Source organism: Doryrhamphus excisus, linkage group LG1, assembly GCF_037039965.1.
Source record: "Doryrhamphus excisus strain RoL-2023G ecotype Guam linkage group LG1, RoL_Dexc_Guam_v1.1, whole genome shotgun sequence".
Lineage (NCBI taxonomy): Eukaryota > Metazoa > Chordata > Actinopteri > Syngnathiformes > Syngnathidae > Doryrhamphus > Doryrhamphus excisus.
In genome coordinates this window covers 13,695,757-13,718,023 of record NC_136357.1, presented here as the reverse complement: position 1 = coordinate 13,718,023, position 22,267 = coordinate 13,695,757, and the positions used below count along the sequence as shown (strand labels likewise).

At 40.4% G+C, this 22,267-nt stretch overlaps 1 protein-coding gene across 1 annotated transcript; it reads left to right on the top strand.

The window, feature by feature from the left end:
- Window positions 1-6,211: 6,211 nt before the first annotated feature.
- LOC131130821 (F-actin-capping protein subunit alpha-2) lies at window positions 6,212-21,826 on the top strand. Its single transcript, XM_058074859.2, has 10 exons — window positions 6,212-6,336; window positions 10,293-10,356; window positions 16,659-16,710; window positions 16,822-16,885; window positions 19,331-19,537; window positions 19,614-19,693; window positions 20,042-20,120; window positions 20,228-20,299; window positions 20,615-20,677; window positions 20,781-21,826. Exons 1-10 carry the CDS (start codon window positions 6,214-6,216, stop codon window positions 20,919-20,921), a joined length of 945 nt encoding a protein of 314 aa, XP_057930842.2. The 5' UTR covers window positions 6,212-6,213; the 3' UTR covers window positions 20,922-21,826.
- Window positions 21,827-22,267: the final 441 nt, after the last annotated feature.

Sequence of the window (22,267 nt, the reverse complement as noted above, 5' to 3'; positions counted from 1 at the left end):
CGTTGGCCTCTTCATGCGCTTTAATTGCTGTTTGATTGCTGATGCTGAACACATGCAACACATGCGCCTGTCCTCATTACACTCATTGCATGTCCGCACTGAATGCTCATGCTTTCCACCGCTGCTTTCAAGGACTCAAAAAGAACTTTGAGCTGACTGAGTATCAAATTCATGCAACATTTTGTGTTGTTTTTTTTTCCTATGAACTCCGACCTCTGGATGACCTCTACACTTTTGACCCGCAGGTACTGTCTAGACAGCCCCCTCCTCCTCCTGTCTCATCTAAGTGAACCGTGACCATGACTTTAAGAGCCTTTTGTCTTGTGGATGCGTGTATACCTTTATGATGTACTATACTATGTACATATAGTATGTGATTTTTTTCAGTATTATTTTACAAGACAAAATAATATCAATAACTTCTGAAAATATTTGAGCAGTTTGACCTCATATCTTCTCTTGTGGCCGCATGTATACATTTACTATGTACAATATACTATGTATATTACATCCACTATGAATACATACTGGATACATAGTAGTTTTTTTCATGTTTAAATATGTCATTTAATTTTTTCCTCATTAATACTTTGGCCAAAATAACTACAGTATAATTTGAACAAATTTTTACTTGCATTTTGCTAGCTTGTTGGGAATCTGAAACTCCAACCACTTCTGCCTGATGCTTGCTTCTTTAGGCAAGTTAGTTTTCCCTGAAAACTAACTTGCCTAAGTTGCCTGAAAAAAAACCTGAACAAATATTTCCTGGAAATCATTGCTCTGTGCAAACAACAGAGCGGGGGGGGGGGGGGGGGGACATTTTCACAAACTCCCCAAAACTGTTTTAATACTGGTCGAGTGGATAGCGTGCAGACCTCACAGCTAGGAGACCAGGGTTCAATTCCACCCTTGGCCATTTCTATGTGGAGTTTGCATGTTCTACCTGTGCATGCGTGGGCTTTCTCCGGGTTTCCTCCCACATTCCAAAAACATGCTAGGTTAATTGGCGACTGGGATAGGCTCCAGCACCCCCGCGACCCTCGTGAGGAAAAAGCGGTAGAAAATGAATGAATGAATGTTTTAATACAGGCCGCACGGTAGACGAGTGGTTAGCACAACCACACAGTCAGGAGATTGGGAAGACCCTGGTTCGATTCTGTGCGGATTTTCTGGGTACTCCGGTTTCCTCCCACATTCCAAAAACATGCTAGGTTAATTGGCCACTCCAAATTGTCCATAGGTATGAATGTGAGTGTGAATGGTTGTTTGTCTATATGTGCCCTGTGATTGGCTGGCGACCAGTCCAGGGTGTACCTCGGCCTCTCGCTCGTAGAAAGCTGGGATAGGCTCCAGCACGCCCGCGACCCTATTGAAGATAAGTGGCATAAGCCCTAGCTGACAAACTTCCAACTATGTTCAGTAGTCCATCACACACATTACACACACAGTTGTGTGTGTTATCATCAGATAAAGGCAGCCAAAGAATGTCAGTAACATTCTGACCTGTTGAGTCAGCATGGAGCCATTATGAGCTGTTAATGGGCTTTGGCATGGGAGGAAGCAAAGGAGGCGGATGGCACTGGCTGGTGAAACACACACAGAGATGCATGCACGCACACACATGCAAAAAAGCTATGTCAATGCATACTTCCCCCTGCTGACATGCTGTGGATCTGCAGGAAGTGCCTCAACGACCACACTGTACAATATCATAAATAGCATCATTAATTGCCATTCATCCATTAGCTATGCCACTAAATTGAGAGTTGAGAGGCGGGGTACACCCTGGACTGGTCGCCAGCCAATCACAGGACACATATAGACAAACAACCATTCACACTTATTCAAACCTATGAACAATCAACCTAACATGCATGTTTTTGGTATGTGGGAGGAAATCGGAGTACCAATCATGCCTCTCAAATGATCAGATCTCTCTTCTGAGAATCTTCTCATAGGAAAGCTCATATCTTCTCATGTCAGAGAAGATGTCTTCTTTTTCTCATATGAGAGATCACATCTTCTCATATGAGAAATGCTATATCTCCTCATATGAGAGATTGTGTCTTCTCATGTCAGAGATCATATCTTCTCATATGAGAGCTCATATCTTCTCACATGAAAGATCATAATAAGATTCTCATAGTAACGCTCATAAGAATTCTCATATTTATTCTCATGTCGGTTCTCGTCGAACATTTTCTCATTTTTCTCAGACAGAATCTTCTTGTATGAGGGATCGCATCCTCTCATATGATAGATAATTTCTTCTCATAGAAGAAGATTCTCATGGTAATGCTCATAGTAATTCTCTTATTTTTTTCTCATTTTTCTGTTCTGATAGAAAATCGTATTTCGTATATCAGAGCATATCTTCCCATGTGAGAAATTCTATAATCTCATTTAACAGATCATATCTCTCATAAGAGAAGATTCCAAGTATAGGATATATATAATTAATGAGAATCTTCTCATATAAAACACATTGTCTCATGTGAGAGCTCATATCTTTTCATATGAGACATGATACCTCTCATATGAGAATGCAGTCATAGGAATCCATGAGAAACTTCTCATATGAGACATCATATCGCCTCATGTGAAAAATGATATAATCTCATATAACAGATCATATCTCTCATACGAGAAGATTCCACGTATAGGATAAATATAATTCATGAGAATCTTCTCATATAGAACACATTGTCTCATGTGAGAGGTCATATCTTTTCATATGAAAGATGATACCTCTCATATGAGAATGCAGTCATAGGAACCCATGAGAAACTTCTCATATGAGACATCATTTCGCCTCATGTGAAAAATCATGTCTTCTAATATGAGGTTTTGTATTTTGTCATATGAAAGATGTGCGAGAGATTGCATCCTCTCATATGAGAGCTCATATCTTTTTGCATTAGAGGATTGTAATAGTAATGTTTTTTCTCATTTTTCTGTTCTCATAGAAAATGTTCTCATATGAAACCGTATCTTCTCATGTGAGAAATTCATTCATCACATATAACAGAGTGAGAGAAAGAGAGATTATCCTATGATCAATTTCTCATATGAGACATCATATCGCCTCATGTGAAAAATCATGTCTTCTAAAATGAGGTTTTGTATTTTGTCATATGAAAGATGTGCGAGAGATTGCATCCTCTCATATGAGAGCTCATATCTTTTCGCATAAGAAGATTGTAATAGTAATGTTTTTTCTCATTTTTCTGTTCTCATAGAAAATGTTCTCATATGAAACCATATCTTCTCAGGTGAGAAATTCATTCATCTCATATAACAGAGTGAGAGAAAGGGAGATTGTCCTATGATCAATTTCTCATATGAGACATTGTATCGTCTCATGTGAAAAATGATGTTTCCATATGAGGTCTTGTATTTTCTCATGTGATAGACTGTATTTTCTATGTTCTCATACAGTGCAGTACCATACTATATCATAACATAGCTTAAGGTAACATCCAAAGATGTTTGGGTTATCTGGAGGTTAAAAGTCATTCAAACGTTTGCTTTTGTCAGCACATTACTAACAGATCTTCCTCGTCCAGTTGTTCATGAGGTATCATGATGAGGTATCATGATGAGGTCTGCAGCAGTTTTTCCAGCTGGTAGCTTCTTGGAAAGTGACTAAGACTATTAAAGATGATGACTTCAGTAGAAAAAAAAGAGCACCTTGTTAATACATTAATGTGCTCAATGTGACTTGACTTGGACTTTAGTCTTACTCACCTTCTAATGAGCAACACTTCCTGCTGCAGGCTTCAGATGAATGCTGCAGTCTCAACACTATCAGGTGCCAAAGTGTCTCCGCCTCTGTCCACTTTCATGTGAACGCCAAGAGGACACACAGCAGAGTCACTCAGCATGGAATTACAGTGAAAACGTTACACGGGGCCTTTCATCCTCTCACTTCATTATGCTCCATATTTAATTCTTTGTCTGTCATGAGTATCCACGCTGACTAAGTGGAGGCTGAGGGTGAGTCACAGTGCTGTACCCAATGCTACTGTGAGTACTGAGAGTCCACAGGAGGACACAATCTCACATGTCACCATCCACTGAAAGACATTTGAAAATGCAAGATAGTGTATCCTTCTCAATTACATATGAATCACAGGTGAATGGGAGTAGGTAGAGGTCAAACTCATTTCATCTACTCCTCTTTAATACCATATTTGTAGTATTGTAACCAGTAATGTACAGTACAGCCACAACCTTTAAAAACATTCAATGTATGCAAATAATCAATAATATATTGATAACAGTTAATACTAACCTCCTTGAACTTAGAAATGTCAATTTATCTTATTCTTCCTCAGTGGTTTTGCATTAAAATACCTTACAATAAAATAATCTCTCAGTCATTCACGTCCAAATTATGGCTAAGATTGCCCTCTAGTGGAAAAGTCTGGTACTACTATACAATTCCGCCAGGTAGCAAAAGGCAGGAGATGCTTGTTTTTATTTATTTTAATCCAGGGGTATCAAACTCAATTGCACAGGGGGTCAAAGCGTACTTTAAGTTGTGGGCCGAGCTGGACATTACCCCCCACCCCACAGGCTTTGTATCTGTTTTCAGAATTTATCCTGAAATTGTCAACTTGGGCGGTTAGCACGCAGGCCGCTCAGCTAGGAGACTGGGGTTCAACTCCACCCTCGGCCATCTCTGTGTGGAGTTTGCATGTTCTCCCTGTGCATGCGTGGGTTTTCTCCGGGTACTCCGGTTTCCTCCCACATTCCAAAAACATGCTAGGTTAATTGGCGACTCTAAATTGTCCATAGGTATGAATGTGAGTGTGAATGGTTGTTTGTCTATATGTGCCCTGTGATTGGCTGGCCACCAGTCCAGGGTGTACCCTGCATACTCATATGCATCATGAGTGCACAGAAACCAGATGCTTGTTTGAAGTTACCAACATGACAGGACATGCCCCAATAATCCAGGCTGAACAAATAGAAGTCAGTATGGTCAAACACGTTGACAACACGTCTCATTAGCACTGACAACTGGACAAGTAAGCAGCCTACACACCTTTTATTCCGGCAATGCCGGGATTGGAACATACAATATAATGCACCGCAGGTTGGGTCAAAAACTACAGTCCGAGTGCACACAAATTTATTGGGTTAGTAAGCTTTGTTTAGTGGAAAGTTGAGTTTTGCAAAGGTAGCTAATGGTAACTTAGGCTAAAATTATATAAAAAGTGCCACTGTTTCATTGTTTAACTATTCTGAGATTACATCACCACCCAAAGGGACATGAGACAGACTCACATTCATACCTATGGACAATTTGGAGTCGCCAATTAACCTAAAATGTTTTTGGAATGTAGGAGGAAACCGGTGTACCCAGAAAACTGGGAGAACATGCAAGACTCCACACAAAGATGCCCGAGCCGGGAATTGAACCTCAGGTGTCCTAGCTGTGTGGCCTGCCTGTTTTTCAGTTTATTTTAAAAAATGGGTCTAAGAAGTTTCTGGAGACATTTTTAAGCAAACTGAATTATTCCCCTTTCTTTGGTTGACCAGAGGGGCAGGCAAATATTTTGACTCGTGGGAGGGGCAGAACGTATATTTAACACACACACACTATTTTATGCTTATAATTTTTTTATTATTTGTCTAATGTTATCTGTAAAAGTGTTATACTATCAGCTGTATGTTCTCAGGTCCCTTTTTTCAGAAGCACTTTAAACATCAGAGCACATTAAACTATGTAATTTAATTTTACACTTGTGTTGGTTTTTTTTAACTAAATAAGACATCCAACTTGCAAGTCATGTCGCAGGTTTGTATGTTAAAAGTTGAAATACTGATAAATAAAAAATAAAAATAAATAAATAAAAATAATAAATACAAATAATAAAACTGGCGGGCCGGATTTAAACCATTGGTGGTCCGCATGTGGCCCCCGGGCCGTAGTTTGCCCACCCCTGCCCTATATCCATATGTAAGCTGCAACCAAAAACACTAGACTTTTATATGTGGAATTTGGAGTTTATGTTTATGTTCGAACGCGGGACTATTTATGAATTAAAATGACTCAGAAGAAAGAAAACAATATTCCCTTTTGATATCATTGACTTTTAATCACTCGCGAATGTGGTTTACAATGTGTAGTTATGCGTTCATTATGAATTCAAATAAATATAAAAACAACGGTTAAAAATGTGAAATGGAGACGCTAGTGTGTGTATGCTCGCGCGAACCAAGCTAGAGGGAACCACCCATGTGGTGACGTCACGGCGTTGTGACAAGCTGGTGGTGCCGGAAGAAAAGATGGCGGATCTGGAGGAGCCCATATCCAACGAGGAAAAGGTAAGAAGTCTTTTTTTTAACCAACACACAAAGTCCAGTATGGACAGTTTGAGCTTCCACGTGTGCCTCGTACTTTATTTCATCTACAACGAACGACCGCTGACGTTGATATGTATTTTAATGCTAGTAATTCCCGGGCCTGTGTAGCGGCCGTCGCTGCTTTTGCTGCTTCTTATTTTTAGCTCAACTTCCGCTCGTTTGCGAAGGCAGACTCCTTGTACGGTCCTGGCTCAAAATAGGAACAGAGTTCTCGTTATAAACTCGGCCAACTTAATGTTATCGCACATTGTTTGCTAAATGGGCTCGTCGCTTGTCGTTGGTGTTAATAAAGTTTGTCTTCGCCAAATAGCGCTAGCTTGTTTAGCATAGCCTCTCGATGCTAACAGTTAGCGCCACTTACTAACACGCCCTTTTCATGTTAGCTCACACTTTCTCATTTCACGCTACAGCCACTGGCAACTTAATGTTTGCTGCACAAATCAACACTTTATGTGACACTAATGATCCTACAGTGGGTTTTTTCTGTGTTTACCCAACAAGCACTATTCCACGGTGTAGAACGATGTTTGCAGACTGAACGATGACTTTACATAAGTACATAACATAAAATAGTATGTCGATCTTCTTCACCCAGGATTATACACACACGGCAGGCATCTAGTTCCAACATGTATATTGTTTATTTGGTTGCCCTAAATTAATTGCGCTGAGTTAGCCCAAAATGTGTAGCATATCATAGAAATCCCCACATACACTGATCGCGCACACGCCCCCTAGTGGCTGTATAAGCGATAGGATCTTGTACAACCTTTCTAACTTTTTTTTTAAAGTGTGCTTGAGCTTTCTGGTGACCGCAAGGAAACCACACACACGTACAACAGGAAACATTTCTTACTCAATCTCTCGTTACCACTGAGACGTCTTCGTCTGCACCAGAAGACTGTCTACAATGAAAAAACAAACCTTGTACATGTTAAGATGGAAGCAGTCCTAAAACTACCACTCTTCGTGTAAAATGATAATGTGGCTAAAACTGAGCCCAACATTGCTATATGGTGTATTAAATTGGTGTAGAAGTCATGCTATTGTGATTCATAAGGCATAAAGGGAAACCCTTTATCTTGATTCTCACCAAAGAATCAGCTTTTAATTGGTCTATGTGTCCTAAAAGAACTCAAGAAATTAAATACATTTAGCGTGATAATGAAGTGTGTTGACACGTGGTGGTAAAACCAATAGAAACATTACAATGTATAGTTAAATGTAATAGAACAAACAAATCAAATAACTACATTTTTGTCACCTTGTTGATAAATCCCTCTTTGGTGCTATATTTGTCATAGCAGGATGAGGAAACGTCCTGAAGTAGAAAGTCTCATTTGTTTTCATTTTCAAATGTATTTAATTAACAAAGGAAAGAAACAAGCAACAACCCCAACTCCACCCCAGTCCAGCGCCACAACACCCAAAGAGTCAACAATCCACATTAAACAATCGAAAAGAGAAGACACACAAATACACTACCAAAAACAATTATATCATTTGTTGTCATTGTAAAAAGAAAAAATGTCCCAGCCCTTGCTCAGTTCCTCATCTGGAATTGTGAGAGCCTTGTCAGTGGGCTCAGGAATGTTTTTCAGTTAGCCTGCAGCTTTTTGACAGCCCCTTATCTCTCTCTCTATTGTCAAAGCTGGCAATTTAATAATAATCATGAACCACTAAACGCAAACTGGTTCTGTCAGGTTATGAATCTTAAATGGTTTATTTGGTGTGTGGAGACTTGACTACACAAGTCAACAGTCTAGAAGGCAAATGATTACCTCATTTTGATGCTTTTGCAAGTATTTGAGTCAGATGTATTGAAATTTATGAGAATCTGGAATGCTATGATAAGATGCTTATGCGTAAGTATTAGCATGATGGTCAGTTTCAGACAAATAGCTCTCCACTAAGTGGATGAATATGTCATTGTGATGCTTTATCGTGAATGAACATACAGTGTGCATACAGTGAGGCAATAATAAAGGCCAGCTGGTGACTGAGCCAAGACAGCACAAAGACCTAAAGACTCCCCCACCCTACAGGGGGATACGTTTTGTCCTTTTGTTGTTTCAGCTTTCATGCTTACTTCATTCTGCATGCCACTCCCTCAAGCTCCGCCCCATCTTCAATCTAAGAAGAATAAATGGATTGACTGGACTGGATGAAGTGTTTTAGAATGACGGACCCTTATGAAGTCACTTTTGCCGTCACGGGAGCTGCCAGCACTTTATAACTTCACTGCCTCTTTAGCCGAATGGTTCAGTCCAGTTGAAGATGTGGGAGTTTAAAGTCCTACGTAAATAGTGTGACATCATATAGAGTGCTGTAGGGGGCCAGTGAATTTACCACACAGTAAATGTTGTTTTGTGCCTACTGTCATTGTCAGTTCAAGTACAGGTTTTAAGAAACTCATCAGCTTGCCTACCAATCTAGCCTGTGTTCAAGACTGACGTCTCCAAAGGATTACTCAGAGTAGAAGTCAGAAAATAGAACACTTGGCCTAGAAGGATAGCCACCTGTAATTATGCTCTGTTTTCTGGATGCTTGTCTTGGAAGGAATATCATATACAGTATATACAGACAGATGTCTGTAAAAACAAAACGTCTTCACATTAACTCAGCTACTGCAATATTTACGGTAGTCCTGGTATTTTGTTTAGGCTACCAAAGCAGTGCCCTCACAACAAGAAGCTTCTGTGAGTCTAAATAGTGGTTAAAAGAACGTATTGTACAAAAAATATATATATTTTTCACAATTATGAATTAATCTGCCTGAAATACAAATTTTGTTGGGCCTGAGTAAAATAACTGTTAGTCATGGTTGTCTCTAATGCCTGTTGGTGTCCAAGTACACTATATGTACATGGCATGTACACACACCCAAAAGCATTCTCAAGGAGACAGTCAACAATTTGCAGTCATGTTGTTACGATAGTCTGTACGTTCAGTGATAGCTAATGCTAGTTGCTAAACTTGGCCAAATTACTATCAATGGCTGACACATTAGCAAACACGCAGATGCATGTGTTACATCTGTATGTACATTCATTTTCAAGCCTCGACAAAGGTACTGGTTCAAGATGTGGAATGAGGGCTCCTCAGAGCTATGTGGAATGCCGAAAATGAAGTGTCTTCCATTTCTCATGTTGTCATATTCCAAATGGACTGAATAATCATTGTAAAAATATGTTAATATCATATCCACAACAACATACAGTATATAATGTTTTTTCTTCCTGAATTCATTTAACAGGCCCGTCGCCAGTCTCATCATGCAACATTTCTTATGCACTGGAATGTCAAATCACACCGGTTTTTATAAGCTACCTAACAACAATGCGAGCAAGCATGGATTTTGGATTGTTTACCCCAAATGGGTCGTGATGACGTCACAACATGCATACACACTTTGAGCTCTACATTTGATCTCCTCATTAGCCAAACTCAGTCTGCAGCACTACACACATGCACAAAAACACACTGTTAATAATAAGTGCCTTGGGGAGACACCTTTCCCGGCTCACCGACATGTGAGAACCTGACTGAGCCATCAGACCCTGCCAACGATCTAGCGAGTCCTCAGCACATTTTTATGTCCTTGTATGGCTGTGAGCGATGTGGGGGAGGGAGGGGCTGTTGTCTCACTGTCATGTGACCTAGAAACAGGAAACGTTATTGTGCAGCAGCAGAGAAATGGAGGAGAAAATGTGCATGTATGCACATGTATGAAAAGGCTGCACACTGAATTACCCCTTCATTCATTCAGTCAAGGTCTTTTTCACATCTCTGTCCCAACTTGTTTGTAAAAAGCGAATAAAATGTCATGTCGAGTTATGATGAAATAACAGGAGGGCTTTAACAATGAACCAACCAGTGTTGATGCGCTCGACTTCTATTTTGTGTTTTGGATACAGGTGCGCATAGCAGCTAATTTCATCATTCACGCCCCGCCAGGAGAGTTCAACGAAGTTTTCAACGGTGAGTTGTAACACCTTTCTAAGTGTGTGTGTATATCTGTATATGTACAGTGCATCCGGAAAGTATTCACAGCGCTTCACTTTTTCTACATTTTGTCATGTTACAGCCTCATTCCAAACTGTATTAAATTAATCTCTTACCTCAAAATTCTACACAAAATATTCCATTATGACAATGTGAAAAAAGTTTTTTTTGACATGTCTTGAATTTATTAAAAATAGAAAACAAAAAAATCACATTTACATAAGTATTCACAGCCTTTGCCATGAAGCTGAAAATTGAGCTCAGGTGCATCTTTTTTCCACTGATCATCCTTGAGATCTTTCTACAGCTTAATTGGAGTCCACCTGCAGTAAATTCAGTTGATTGGACATGATTTGGAAATATAATAACTGTCTATATAAGGTCCCACAGTTGACTGTGCATGTCAGAGCACAAACACCAAGCATGAAGTCAAAAGAACTGTCTGTAGACCTGCGAGACAGGATTGTCTTGAGGCACAAATCTGGGGAAGGATACAGAAAAAATTCTGCTGCTTTGAAGGTCCCAATGAGCACAGTGGCCTCCATTATTCGTAAATGGAAGACGTTTGGAACCACCAGGACTCTTCCTAGAGCTGGCCGGCCTTCTAAACTGAGCGATCGGGGAAGAAGGGCCTTAGTCAGGGAGGTGACCAAGGCCCCGATGGTCACTCTGTCAGAGCTCCAGCGTTCCTCTGTGGAGAGAGGAGAGCCTTCCAGAAGGACAACCATCTCTGCAGCAATCCACCAATCAGGCCTGTATGGTAGAGTGGCCAGACGAAAGCCACTCCTTAGTAAAAGGAACATGGCAGCCCGTCTGGAATTTGCCAAAAAGCACCTGAATGACTCTCAGACCATGAGAAACAAAATTCTCTGGTCTGATGAGACAAAGATTGAACTCTTTGGTGTGAATGCCAGGCGCCATGTTTGGAGGAAACCAGGCACTGCTCATCACCAGGCCAATACCATCCCTACAGTGAAGCATGGTGGTGGCAGCATCATGCTGTGGGGATGTTTTTCAGCAGCAGGAACTGGCAGACTAGTCAGGATAGAAGGAAAATGAATGCAGCAATATATAGAGATATCCTGGATGAAAACCTGCTCCAGAGCGCTATTGACCTCAGTAGACTGGTCATGTACCTTGACCATATAGACAGTAGACATTAGCACACAGCCAAGATCTCAAAAGATTGGCTTCAGAACCACTCCGTGAATGTCCTGGAGTGGCCCAGCCAGAGTCCAGACTTGAATCCGATCGAACTTCTCTGGAGAGATCTGAAAATGGCTGTGCACAGACGTCTCCCATCCAACCTGATGGAGCTTGAGACTTATTGCAAAGAAGAATGGGCAAAACTGCCTAAAGATAGGTGTGCTAAACTTGTGGGATCATATTCAAAAAGACTTGAGGCTGTAATTGCTGCCAAAGGTGGATCAACAAAGTATTAAGCAAAGGCTGTGAATACTTATGTAAATGTGATTTTTTTGTTTTCTATTTTTAATAAATTCAAAACATGTCAAAAAAAACTTTTTTCACATTGTCATAATGGAGTATTTTGTGTAGAATTTTGAGGTAAGAGATTAATTTAATTCAGTTTGGAATGAGGCTGTAACATGACAAAATGTAGAAAAAGTGAAGCGCTGTGAATACTTTCCGGATGCACTGTATAATTATAATATAAAATATATTAATCAACAGCCCTAAAAAATACATTTATATACATACATACACACACACATATATATTCGGGCTGTCAAAGTTAACACGTTAACAGAAGTTTCTTTTCGTGGCGGTAATTTTTTTGATGCACGATTGAAGTACAATAACTCTGTAGCCACAATCTGGAACAAATGATAGGAAATGGAGAAAGAAAATAGTAGTTAGATTGGTAAAGTTAGCTTCAAAGCCCTGGCAGATGGCTCTTGTAGCAAGACCAAAGTCATTTGTATCTACTGTCGCTGTGTTTGACTTATCACAGATTACATGGCCTGCCTGAGACTGGAGCAGTGCAGGTATAGCTTTTATTGTCAGACAGTGCTACCTTAACATCAGAGTGTCCCAACTAACCAGTGTTTTTTTCCATTTTTACTTCTCTGCTGATTTGAACTGCCAGCTAAAATTGGAGTTACAGCTGCGATTGACCGGCTGTCTATGTGATGACCGTGGCTGAAGTCCAGTGTTGTGCTAACCTTAGCGATGTAGCATTGAATTAGCATTGTACTAGCAAGTACATTATAGCCATGTGATTGATCATAGTTATGATGTATTGGATAAAACTATAGCTGGAACAACATCAAAGTAAAAACACTAAATGAATACAGAGCCACCACCCCGCTTGGTGAACTTTGTTTTTCAGAGAGGTTGTGTACCACAATTATTCACATTAGCACTCAGTCATCAAATCTTACCTTTATGCATTCCCACATAGAATCAGCAAATATTTTGGGAGCAAATATGAGGTGAAAGAAAAGGGGGGAATACATCCATACATCCCTCTGCTTAAATCAGATATTACCTCGCATTTCAAAGCAAAAAGCACCAGAGGAACAACTCGCATCTCATTAGGTGGGACACTCTTATGCCAAGGTATCTCTGTGTAGAGTATGACAGTAAAAACAATGCCTGTACCACTCCAGTCTCTGACAGGCGATGTAATCCGTGTTAACTCAAACACAGCCACAGTAGACCAAATAAGTTTGGTCTTGATGCAAGAGCCATCTGCCAGCGTTTTGAGTTGAACTTTACCAATCAAAAACTCTTTTCTTTCTCCATTTCTGCTTGATGTTTATTCCAGCTTGTGTCTACAGAGTTAGCATGCGTCAATCAAACATGCTTCAGGTCAAACAGGAGGCACATACGTAAATTCATGCATTTTAAGAAAACTTGCGTTAACACATCATTAGTGTGTTAACTTTGACAGTCCTAGTGTGTGTGTGTATATTTATATATGTATAGGTTTGTGTGTATGTCTATGCATGTGTGTGTGTGTATATGTATATATTAGGACAAAGTTAATGCGTTAACGGACGTTGTGTGTGTTTGTAAAAGAGTGTTTAGAAGTGAAAGGATAAGCTATAGCCTGACTGCCCTACAGTATATATGGACGCAGTCCTAGTTCTATAAGCTAGACTGTTCTTTAGCGCTTTTTTTGTAAGTTGTAAATATTTTGCTCAAACACCTTGCTATAATTTCACTTAGTTGTTTTGCAAGTCTTTATTTATATGTGCAATCTATTTTATTTGACTAATGGTTTCTACTTTACCAGTGTGGTGTTATACATTGAGCTCCATTGCGTTTGAGCTGTTTAAAAACCACCCAGAAGGTTTAATAAGCAAACATTTCCATAAAGCAAATATGTTATCCAGTCTCATGTATAAAGTGCTCTAGCCAAAATCGGTATGCGCATCTGTGGCGACGCCGTAATCAGAAAAAAAGCCAAAAGAAACAAAAATGTTGATAGGTGTATTAAAAATGATCTTTCAAAGGTACACTTATTGTAGATAAAGCCTTTTATCTGTGATTAATCATATTTAACTATGGTCAAATGTGATTAATTTCAGATAATTTAAATCAATTGACAGCCCTGGTATATGTATGTTAATTATTTATTCCTTTTAATGTTGTGTAGACATTTGGAAGAACAGTCTGGACATACTTGCTGCAATGTCCTATGTTGATAGACCACTGGGTGGAGCCAAAGTCAAAGGCACATATAGACAATCATTCGCACTCACATTCATACCTATGGTCAATCCAAAAATACTAAGTAAATATATGTTATGAAGAATGTACGTTCTAATACACGATCACAGCATGTACAGTGGTCTGAAAACTGAAAAAGGGTCTTTGCCTGCTTCCTGTTTTCTCTCTTTTTTGTTACATTTAAATGTTTCATGTCATCAAACAAATTTTAATATTAGTCAATAATTACACAACTGTGTGTGTGTGTATATGTATACATATATATATATGTGTGTGTGTGTGTGTGTATATTTATATATGTTTGTGTGTGTATTATGTATGTATATGTGTGTATGTGTTTGTATATACAGTGCATCCGGAAAGTATTCACAGCGCTTCACTTTTTCTACATTTTGTCATGTTACAGCCTCATTCCAAACTGTATTAAATTAATCTCTTACCTCAAAATTCTACACAAAATACTCCATTATGACAATGTGAAAAAAGGTTTTTTTTGACATGTTTTGAATTTATTAAAAATAGAAAACAAAAAAATCACATTTTCATAAGTATTCACAGCCTTTGCCATGAAGCTGAAAATTGAGCTCAGGTGCATCTTTTTTCCACTGATCATCCTTGAGATCTTTCTACAGCTTAATTGGAGTCCACCTGCAGTAAATTCAGTTGATTGGACATGATTTGGAAATATAATAACTGTCTATATAAGGTCCCACAGTTGACTGTGCATGTCAGAGCACAAACACCAAGCATGAAGTCAAAAGAACTGTCTGTAGACCTGCGAGACCTGTAGACCTTGAGGCACAAATCTGGGGAAGGATACAGAAAAAATTCTGCTGCTTTGAAGGTCCCAATGAGCACAGTGGCCTCCATTATTCGTAAATTGAAGACGTTTGGAACCACCAGGACTCTTCCTAGAGCTGGCCGGCCTTCTAAACTGAGCGATCAGGGAAGAAGGGCCTTAGTCAGGGAGGTAACCAAGGCCCCGATGGTCACTCTGTCAGAGCTCCAGCGTTCCTCTGTGGAGAGAGGAGAGCCTTCCAGAAGGACAACCATCTCTGCAGCAATCCACCAATCAGGCCTGTATGGTAGAGTGGCCAGACGAAAGCCACTCCTTAGTAAAAGGAACATGGCAGCCCGTCTGGAATTTGCCAAAAAGCACCTGAATGACTCTCAGACCATGAGAAACAAAATTCTCTGGTCTGATGAGACAAAGATTGAACTCTTTGGTGTGAATGCCAGGCGCCATGTTTGGAGGAAACCAGGCACTGCTCATCACCAGGCCAATACCATCCCTACAGTGAAGCATGGTGGTGGCAGCATCATGCTGTGGGGATGTTTTTCAGCAGCAGGAACTGGCAGACTAGTCAGGATAGAAGGAAAATGAATGCAGCAATATATAGAGATATCCTGGATGAAAACCTGCTCCAGAGCGCTATTGACCTCAGTAGACTGGTCATGTACCTTGACCATATAGACAGTAGACATTAGCACACAGCCAAGATCTCAAAAGATTGGCTTCAGAACCACTCCGTGAATGTCCTGGAGTGGCCCAGCCAGAGTCCAGACTTGAATCCGATTGAACTTCTCTGGAGAGATCTGAAAATGGCTGTGCACAGACGTCTCCCATCCAACCTGATGGAGCTTGAGACTTATTGCAAAGAAGAATGGGCAAAACTGCCTAAAGATAGGTGTGCTAAAGTTGTGGGATCATATTCAAAAAGACTTGAGGCTGTAATTGCTGCCAAAGGTGGATCAACAAAGTATTAAGCAAAGGCTGTGAATACTTATGTAAATGTGATTTTTTTGTTTTCTATTTTTAATAAATTCAAACATATATCTCCGGCCACTCCGGTTTCCTCCCACATTCTATAAACATGTTGGGTTAAATAGCGACTCCAAATTGTCCATAGGTATGAATGTGGGTGTGAATGGTTGTTTGTCCATATGTGCTCTGTGATTGGCTGGCGACCAGTCCAGGGTGTACCCCGCCTCTTGCCCGAAGACAGCTGGGATAGGCTCCAGCACCCCATGCGACCCTCTTGAGGATAAGCGTTAGAAAATGAATGAATGAATCTCTCTATATCTCTGACTGGATAACTTTATTGTCTTCACATTTTTACTTTGTTCTTTGTAACATGGCCCAAAGAGCCCTTAGCACTTAGACAGGCGTGACTAAAGCAGAATGGGTTAGGCTAAGTTGTATCTTAGCCTACAGGGACCGTTTGCCGCGTCCCTGACAGAAACCATGCTCTGTATAAATTTTTGTCATCGTCAAAGCTTTAGCCTGCCACCATAAATGCCGTCACCTCAGAGGCGCACCAGAAGGCCGGGGGGCTGTCTGTGTGTCTCTTATCGCCCATTGACAGGCGCACACACACACAGACATTTAAACACAATCCCTGTTAACCACTTTGTCCACTTTCATCTTTAGGGGATTTTACACTCTGTTCCACTGAGTTAATTTGCCATGTCCGCTGGTGTCCACCCCCCAAAAGCATAGAGCAGACAGCTTTGTCTTCTGTTGTTAAGCTACTTTCCTTGTCTCCTCTCTCCTTATCTCCTTCTTTATTTGCCTGTTGTAGATGTGCGATTGCTGCTCAACAATGACAATCTCCTCAGGGAAGGTGCAGCACAGTAAGTTCCTTTTTAACATCCATAGACACTTGATTTACTATACATACATGTGTATCTCACATGTATTCAAGAATTGATGGACACCTGAACCTTTTTCACTTCACTTTGCAGTGCATTTGCACAGTACAACTTGGACCAGTTTACCCCAGTGAAAATTGATGGCTATGATGAACAGGTGAGTTTGTTTCTTCTTAACTACAAGGTTTAGTATGAACATGAACATCATATGGGTTACATTTGTCTGAAGAGGATGAAGCAGAGCGTATTTAAATGTGTCTGTCTTTAATTTTCTTGTAGTCAAGATGATGCCATTGTCAACGTTTGGCATGTTTTGGTCCTCCATTTAACTTAAAGGGATCCATCCATTTTCTATGCCGCTTATCCTCACTAGGGTAATGTTTGTAGAGCCTATCCCAGCTGTCTTTGAGCAAGAGAATCATTCACACTCACTTTCATACCTATGGATAATTTGGACGCGCAAAATTAACCTAACATGTTTTTGAAATGTGGGAGGAAAAAAGGGAAAAAAAAACACGCATGCACGAGGAGCACATGTAAACTCCACACAGAGATATCCAAGCACAGAATCAAACGCATGTCTTTCCGATCTCCTGACTGGGTGGCCTACATACTAACCACTCGGCCACTTTGAGGGATAGTTTGGATTTTTTTGACATGGAGTTGTATGACATTCCCATCGGTGTCGTCAATCAACGGCAACTTAATCCTCCCCCCCGGTCCCCTGACACTCCGGTTCTGGTTGGATATCGGTGATGAACGTAGTTCCAGGTAGTTGCTGGGGTTACACAAGTAAGGAGTTTGGTTCTCAAAACAATACTGTATGCGTCATTTGCATCACACAAAGACCTTCTCAAAAAATCAAGACCTCAATAGTCCTTCTGCGTTATATTTGTCTCCCGCCGTATGCCTGCGCATACCTGTCCATTCATGTGTGTGTGACAAAGACACTCGCATCTTCTTTCACCACAGAGTGCTCCGGCCATCAATTTGCCCTGGAAAGAAGTTCCTGTAATGAATAAAAAGAAACAAAATATGGCAATATACTATAAGTATTACATGTATTACATTAAATGTACCTGTTACAGCATGTACACAAAACCATAAAGCCCTGTTGGAGGTTTTTGGACGTGTTTTGAATAGAAGTCTGTATTGTCCCATTACGCGCACTAATTAGCTTGCATGATGGCAAAAAAATTAGTTCTTATAAGTTGCATGCTTTTGGTGCACTGTGTACACAGTGAGTCAGTTGAGTCTTTCAAAGATTTTTCTGCATATTTTCCAAGATCGAGCTGTATAAAGAAGAATGATTATTGGATGAAAGCATATCTGCTACTGATATGTATTTGTGTAATGAGGGAGGGCGCGGCCTAAGGAGATCCTGGCTTTGTCCCAATTGGCACACTTCCATGCCTTCACTATGCATTTTGCATGGACAAGTGTATGGTGAGTGCACAGTGATAGACCATCCTCAATAGTCACCATCTACATAGCTTGAGGGGAGGGACAAATTAAATACACCATTAAAATGAGAGGGGAAGAAGCAGCAGATAAATATTGCAGTATTATAGTAATGGATTTGAGACCGGGTTTCACTGTCAAAATCTTCGCCTTCGCAAACTAAAAAAGTACATATTGAAGTGTTTCTCAAATTGAATACTTAACAAATGCAGTATCTATTTGGGTCCCGTCGCAAAACAACATTATTGTTGATGAATAAATGAATTTCAACACCAGCAATGTTTGCAGTATGTTACGTCAAGATGTCATCATGTCCCAGCATTCCCACACCGCATATTAATTCCCCCGACACATCGCCAGCAGCACTGCTGGAGTGTTGATGATGGAAACCTCATTGTATGCCGTCTTTTCATAGCCACTGCTCTTTCTGGTCTAGTTTGTAGCTTTTCTGGCCACTTTATTAAGTACTTGAAATAGGATCACTCTGCACCCCCCACCCAAGCTACATGTGTTAAAATGAGGGCTGTCAAAGTTAATAGCCTGTTAATGGAGATTTCCTTTAACAGCACTGTTTTTTTAATGTGCAATTAACATGCACACATCCTGGATGACCCTCAACCCACGCCATAGTTTGAGCAAACGCAGGGGTTGATGTGCCGCCACAAGCGGTAATTAATATTGAGTAGAAAGTATTTTGAATGGTAAGTTTAGCTTCGAAGCCCGGGCAGATGGCTGTCTTGACAAGACCAAAGTTATTTGTATCTGCTGTTGCTGTGAGTTGAGTTGTCACAGAGTACATCACCTCTCAAATGCCAGTCAAAAGAGAGAGAGTTACTGGTGACCATGACTGAAGACGAGAATGGATCTAAATAACATTTATGCATTCCCACATAGCAGCATTTGGAACTAAAAAAGGGGATAAATACATTATAGTTGATAGCGGTGGGAACCTGCGATAGAAGGCTCAGGATCACAATTATCTCACAATATGGTGATACAGCTGTTATTGATTTATTGGTCAGGAAATCTACGATATCTATCAAAATTTGAGCTCTGCGCACCTCTAGTTAAAAAAAATGAAATCCATTATTGGCTGTTTAGTTTGTCAAATCTGTCATTGTTACCTTTCTTTCTGTCATAGGTCTTAATCACAGAGCATGGGGACCTTGGCAATGGCCGCGTCTTGGACCCCAAGAACAAGATCTCCTTCACGTACGATCACCTGAGGAAGGAGGCCAGTGACCCACGGCCTCATGATGTGGACAGCTCCATGGAGGACTGGAGGAGTGCTGTGGACTTGGCTGTCAGAGCCTACGTCAAGGAGCACTACCCCAATGGCGTCTGCACCGTACGTTTGTGTCCGAAAAGCTTCAATAAGTCTGTTTTGTCTCTGCTAACCCAAAAATAAACTCTTCTTTTGTCAGATTTACGGGAAAAACATTGACGGGCAACAAACCATCATTGTGTGCATCGAGTGCCATCAATTTCAGCCCAAAAACTTCTGGTATGTTGAGTACATGATCATGACAGTTTTTTTTTTATCTGGGGAATAAGTCAAAGTGAAAGCACATTTTCTCAGAAACCCTGACAGCGTTGCAGAATTTCAAGTGTGCTAGATGGAAACTTTGGCTGTTAATTGGCAGTTAACTGTGAGAGCTTTACCCCTGGTGGGCCTCATAAGCATCACTGAGCTGTTTCTGATCACATTAATCTCACTGGATAAGGAGAAATCCTCTTTTCGTTAGGATTGACTCTGCTGATGGGCTGCAGGCAGCAATGCCACTGCACTGTCAAACAAACATTGTCATTACAGAAACTTCAATTAAACATTTTTATGTATTCCGTCAACCAGGAATGGACGCTGGAGGTCAGAATGGAAATTTACAATCTCTCCATCCACCACTCAAGTTGCAGGAATCATGAAGATTCAGGTTTTTTTTTTTCTTTTAAGACGTCCTTTAGCATTGTTGACAGCAGGGTTGTCCAAACTTTTTCTGCCAGTCGAGCAACAGATGATGGTGGGGTTTTTTTTGTGCAGGTTCATTACTATGAGGATGGCAACGTCCAGTTGGTGAGCCACAAGGAAGTGCAGGAACCCTTGTCCGTTTCTGTAAGTAATACCACCAAGTGTCATGATTACCAGGCCAAAGTAGTGTCCTCTCACTCAAAACTCATTCATTCATGCACCCATGATTCTCCAAAAGGATAATTATGTCCCTCTGTGATTGTGTATGAGACCTGTGACTGACTGGTGGCAAGTACAAAGTCCATCACGTCTCTCACCCAAAGTCAGTTTTCTGCGACCCTTAACAGGATTTGTGATAGAAGATGAATGGATGGAGTCCTCTGAATGTGTTTCTTACACATGTTGGTGGATGCAGCTGCTCCTTTGCCTCAAAATGATCCCCTTTTGTTCTTCTTGTAGAATGAGACTTCAACCGCAAGTAGGTTTGTCCATATCATGGAAGCTGCAGAGAACGACTATCAAGTACGCACCAGCATGACTGCACATTCTGTGTTCAACACTCTAAAACTCAAGAACATCTAAACGCAAGCGCGTCTCTCATGTCCTTTGCTGTCTTTATCTCCAGACGGCCATCAACGAGAATTATCAGACCATGTCGGAAACTACCTTCAAAGCCTTACGCCGCCAGCTTCCTGTGACACGCACCAAGATCGACTGGAACAAGATCCTGAGCTACAAGCTCGGCAAGGAGATGCAGAATGCTTAGAAACAAACACCCCCACCTCACAAAACATACACACACACACACACATGCATACACACACATCCCTCAAACAATGTTGCATGACTGGATAGTTGTATTGTCTTTGTACAAAAATTAGAGAAGTTGGGGGGTAAAGAAGGGTTTTGGTCTCACGACAAGATGTCAAATTAACTCATTGGATGTCTCCTTTTATTCATGTTCTTTTGTTTTTATACACTCTTAGTGCCGCCGCTGTCTATCCAACCTAGAGCGATTGGAGAAAATATAAAAGTGACATAGGAAAAGGGGACAGGCACTCGTATGCAAAAACAGTCGTGCAATATCATCGTGTTGCTGAGACCACACCCTCTGTGCAGCCTGCTGAATGGTGGTGGAGTTTTCCATTCCGCATTCACGGGAAAAACCTGCTCAGTTATTTTGGCCTGAAAGGAAAAAAAAATAGCTCCTAAATGAATTACTCAGCCTCAACAAAAACAAGTTTGTCTGTGCTTATTGGTCGCAGTCCTCTGCAAAAACCTTTTAAATATTTTGTTCCTGTTATTTTTGGTACTTTCCTCCACTGTTTGTCTAGTTTGTGGGATCTCAAGCTTGCAGCACTCCTGACGAACGACCTTGTTGACTTGCCCGGAGCTCTTTTGACCACCTAACAAGCTTCAATAACCAGTCGTCAACTGCAAAATCTTAATGTGCATATAATATCAAACTTACAATAAAGTGAAGACGTATCACATCCTCCTCCAGTGCTTATTTTTACTTAACAGAACCAGACTGTATTATATAACAAGGCACACTGTAATATATATATACCTATATGAAACATCCTCTGTCGGTTTGGTGATTATTTCCATGAGATCAATTGTAATTCAGTCACACTTCTGTTGCATTAAATAACAAATTTTCTATTCAAAGAGTCTCATAATTCCTGGTGTCTTTCTGTAACAATGTAGATTAGTATAGTCACCTATGTATGTAATGGGACAATACAGGGTTCGGAAAAAAAAATCTTGTAAATTCTTGCTACATTTAAAGTCGTGTCCTGTCTTGTACACTGGTGAATCCCAAACAGCATTTTTTAAACGTTGCTGTGGCGCATCGCATATCACTTAACTTGAAATGCTAATAAATTGTTCAGTAAAGATCAAATGTATAACCTTAAAGGCTTTTCGTTGCTATTAAGTAATAATTGTCATAAATGCAGCAGATACAATTAAACTAAATGACTTAAGATGAACTATTGGAATGTTTTTACGTGTTTAATTTTGCTAGCATGTATGTGCCCCTATACACTATACATAGAAGAAATATTGCACAATGTGTAAGCGGGCAATAAGGGAAAACGACTGGGTTTC

Bases quoted from the DNA above. Each gene is read 5' to 3' on its own strand.
- LOC131130821 (XM_058074859.2), top strand. From the start codon at position 6,214: ATGCTCGCGCGAACCAAGCTAGAGGGAACCACCCATGTGGTGACGTCA. The intron at 19,694-20,041 runs GTATGTTGAGTA...TCCGTCAACCAG, and splicing joins TTTCAGCCCAAAAACTTCTG to GAATGGACGCTGGAGGTCAG. The intron at 20,300-20,614 runs GTAAGTAATACC...TTCTTCTTGTAG, and splicing joins AGGAACCCTTGTCCGTTTCT to AATGAGACTTCAACCGCAAG.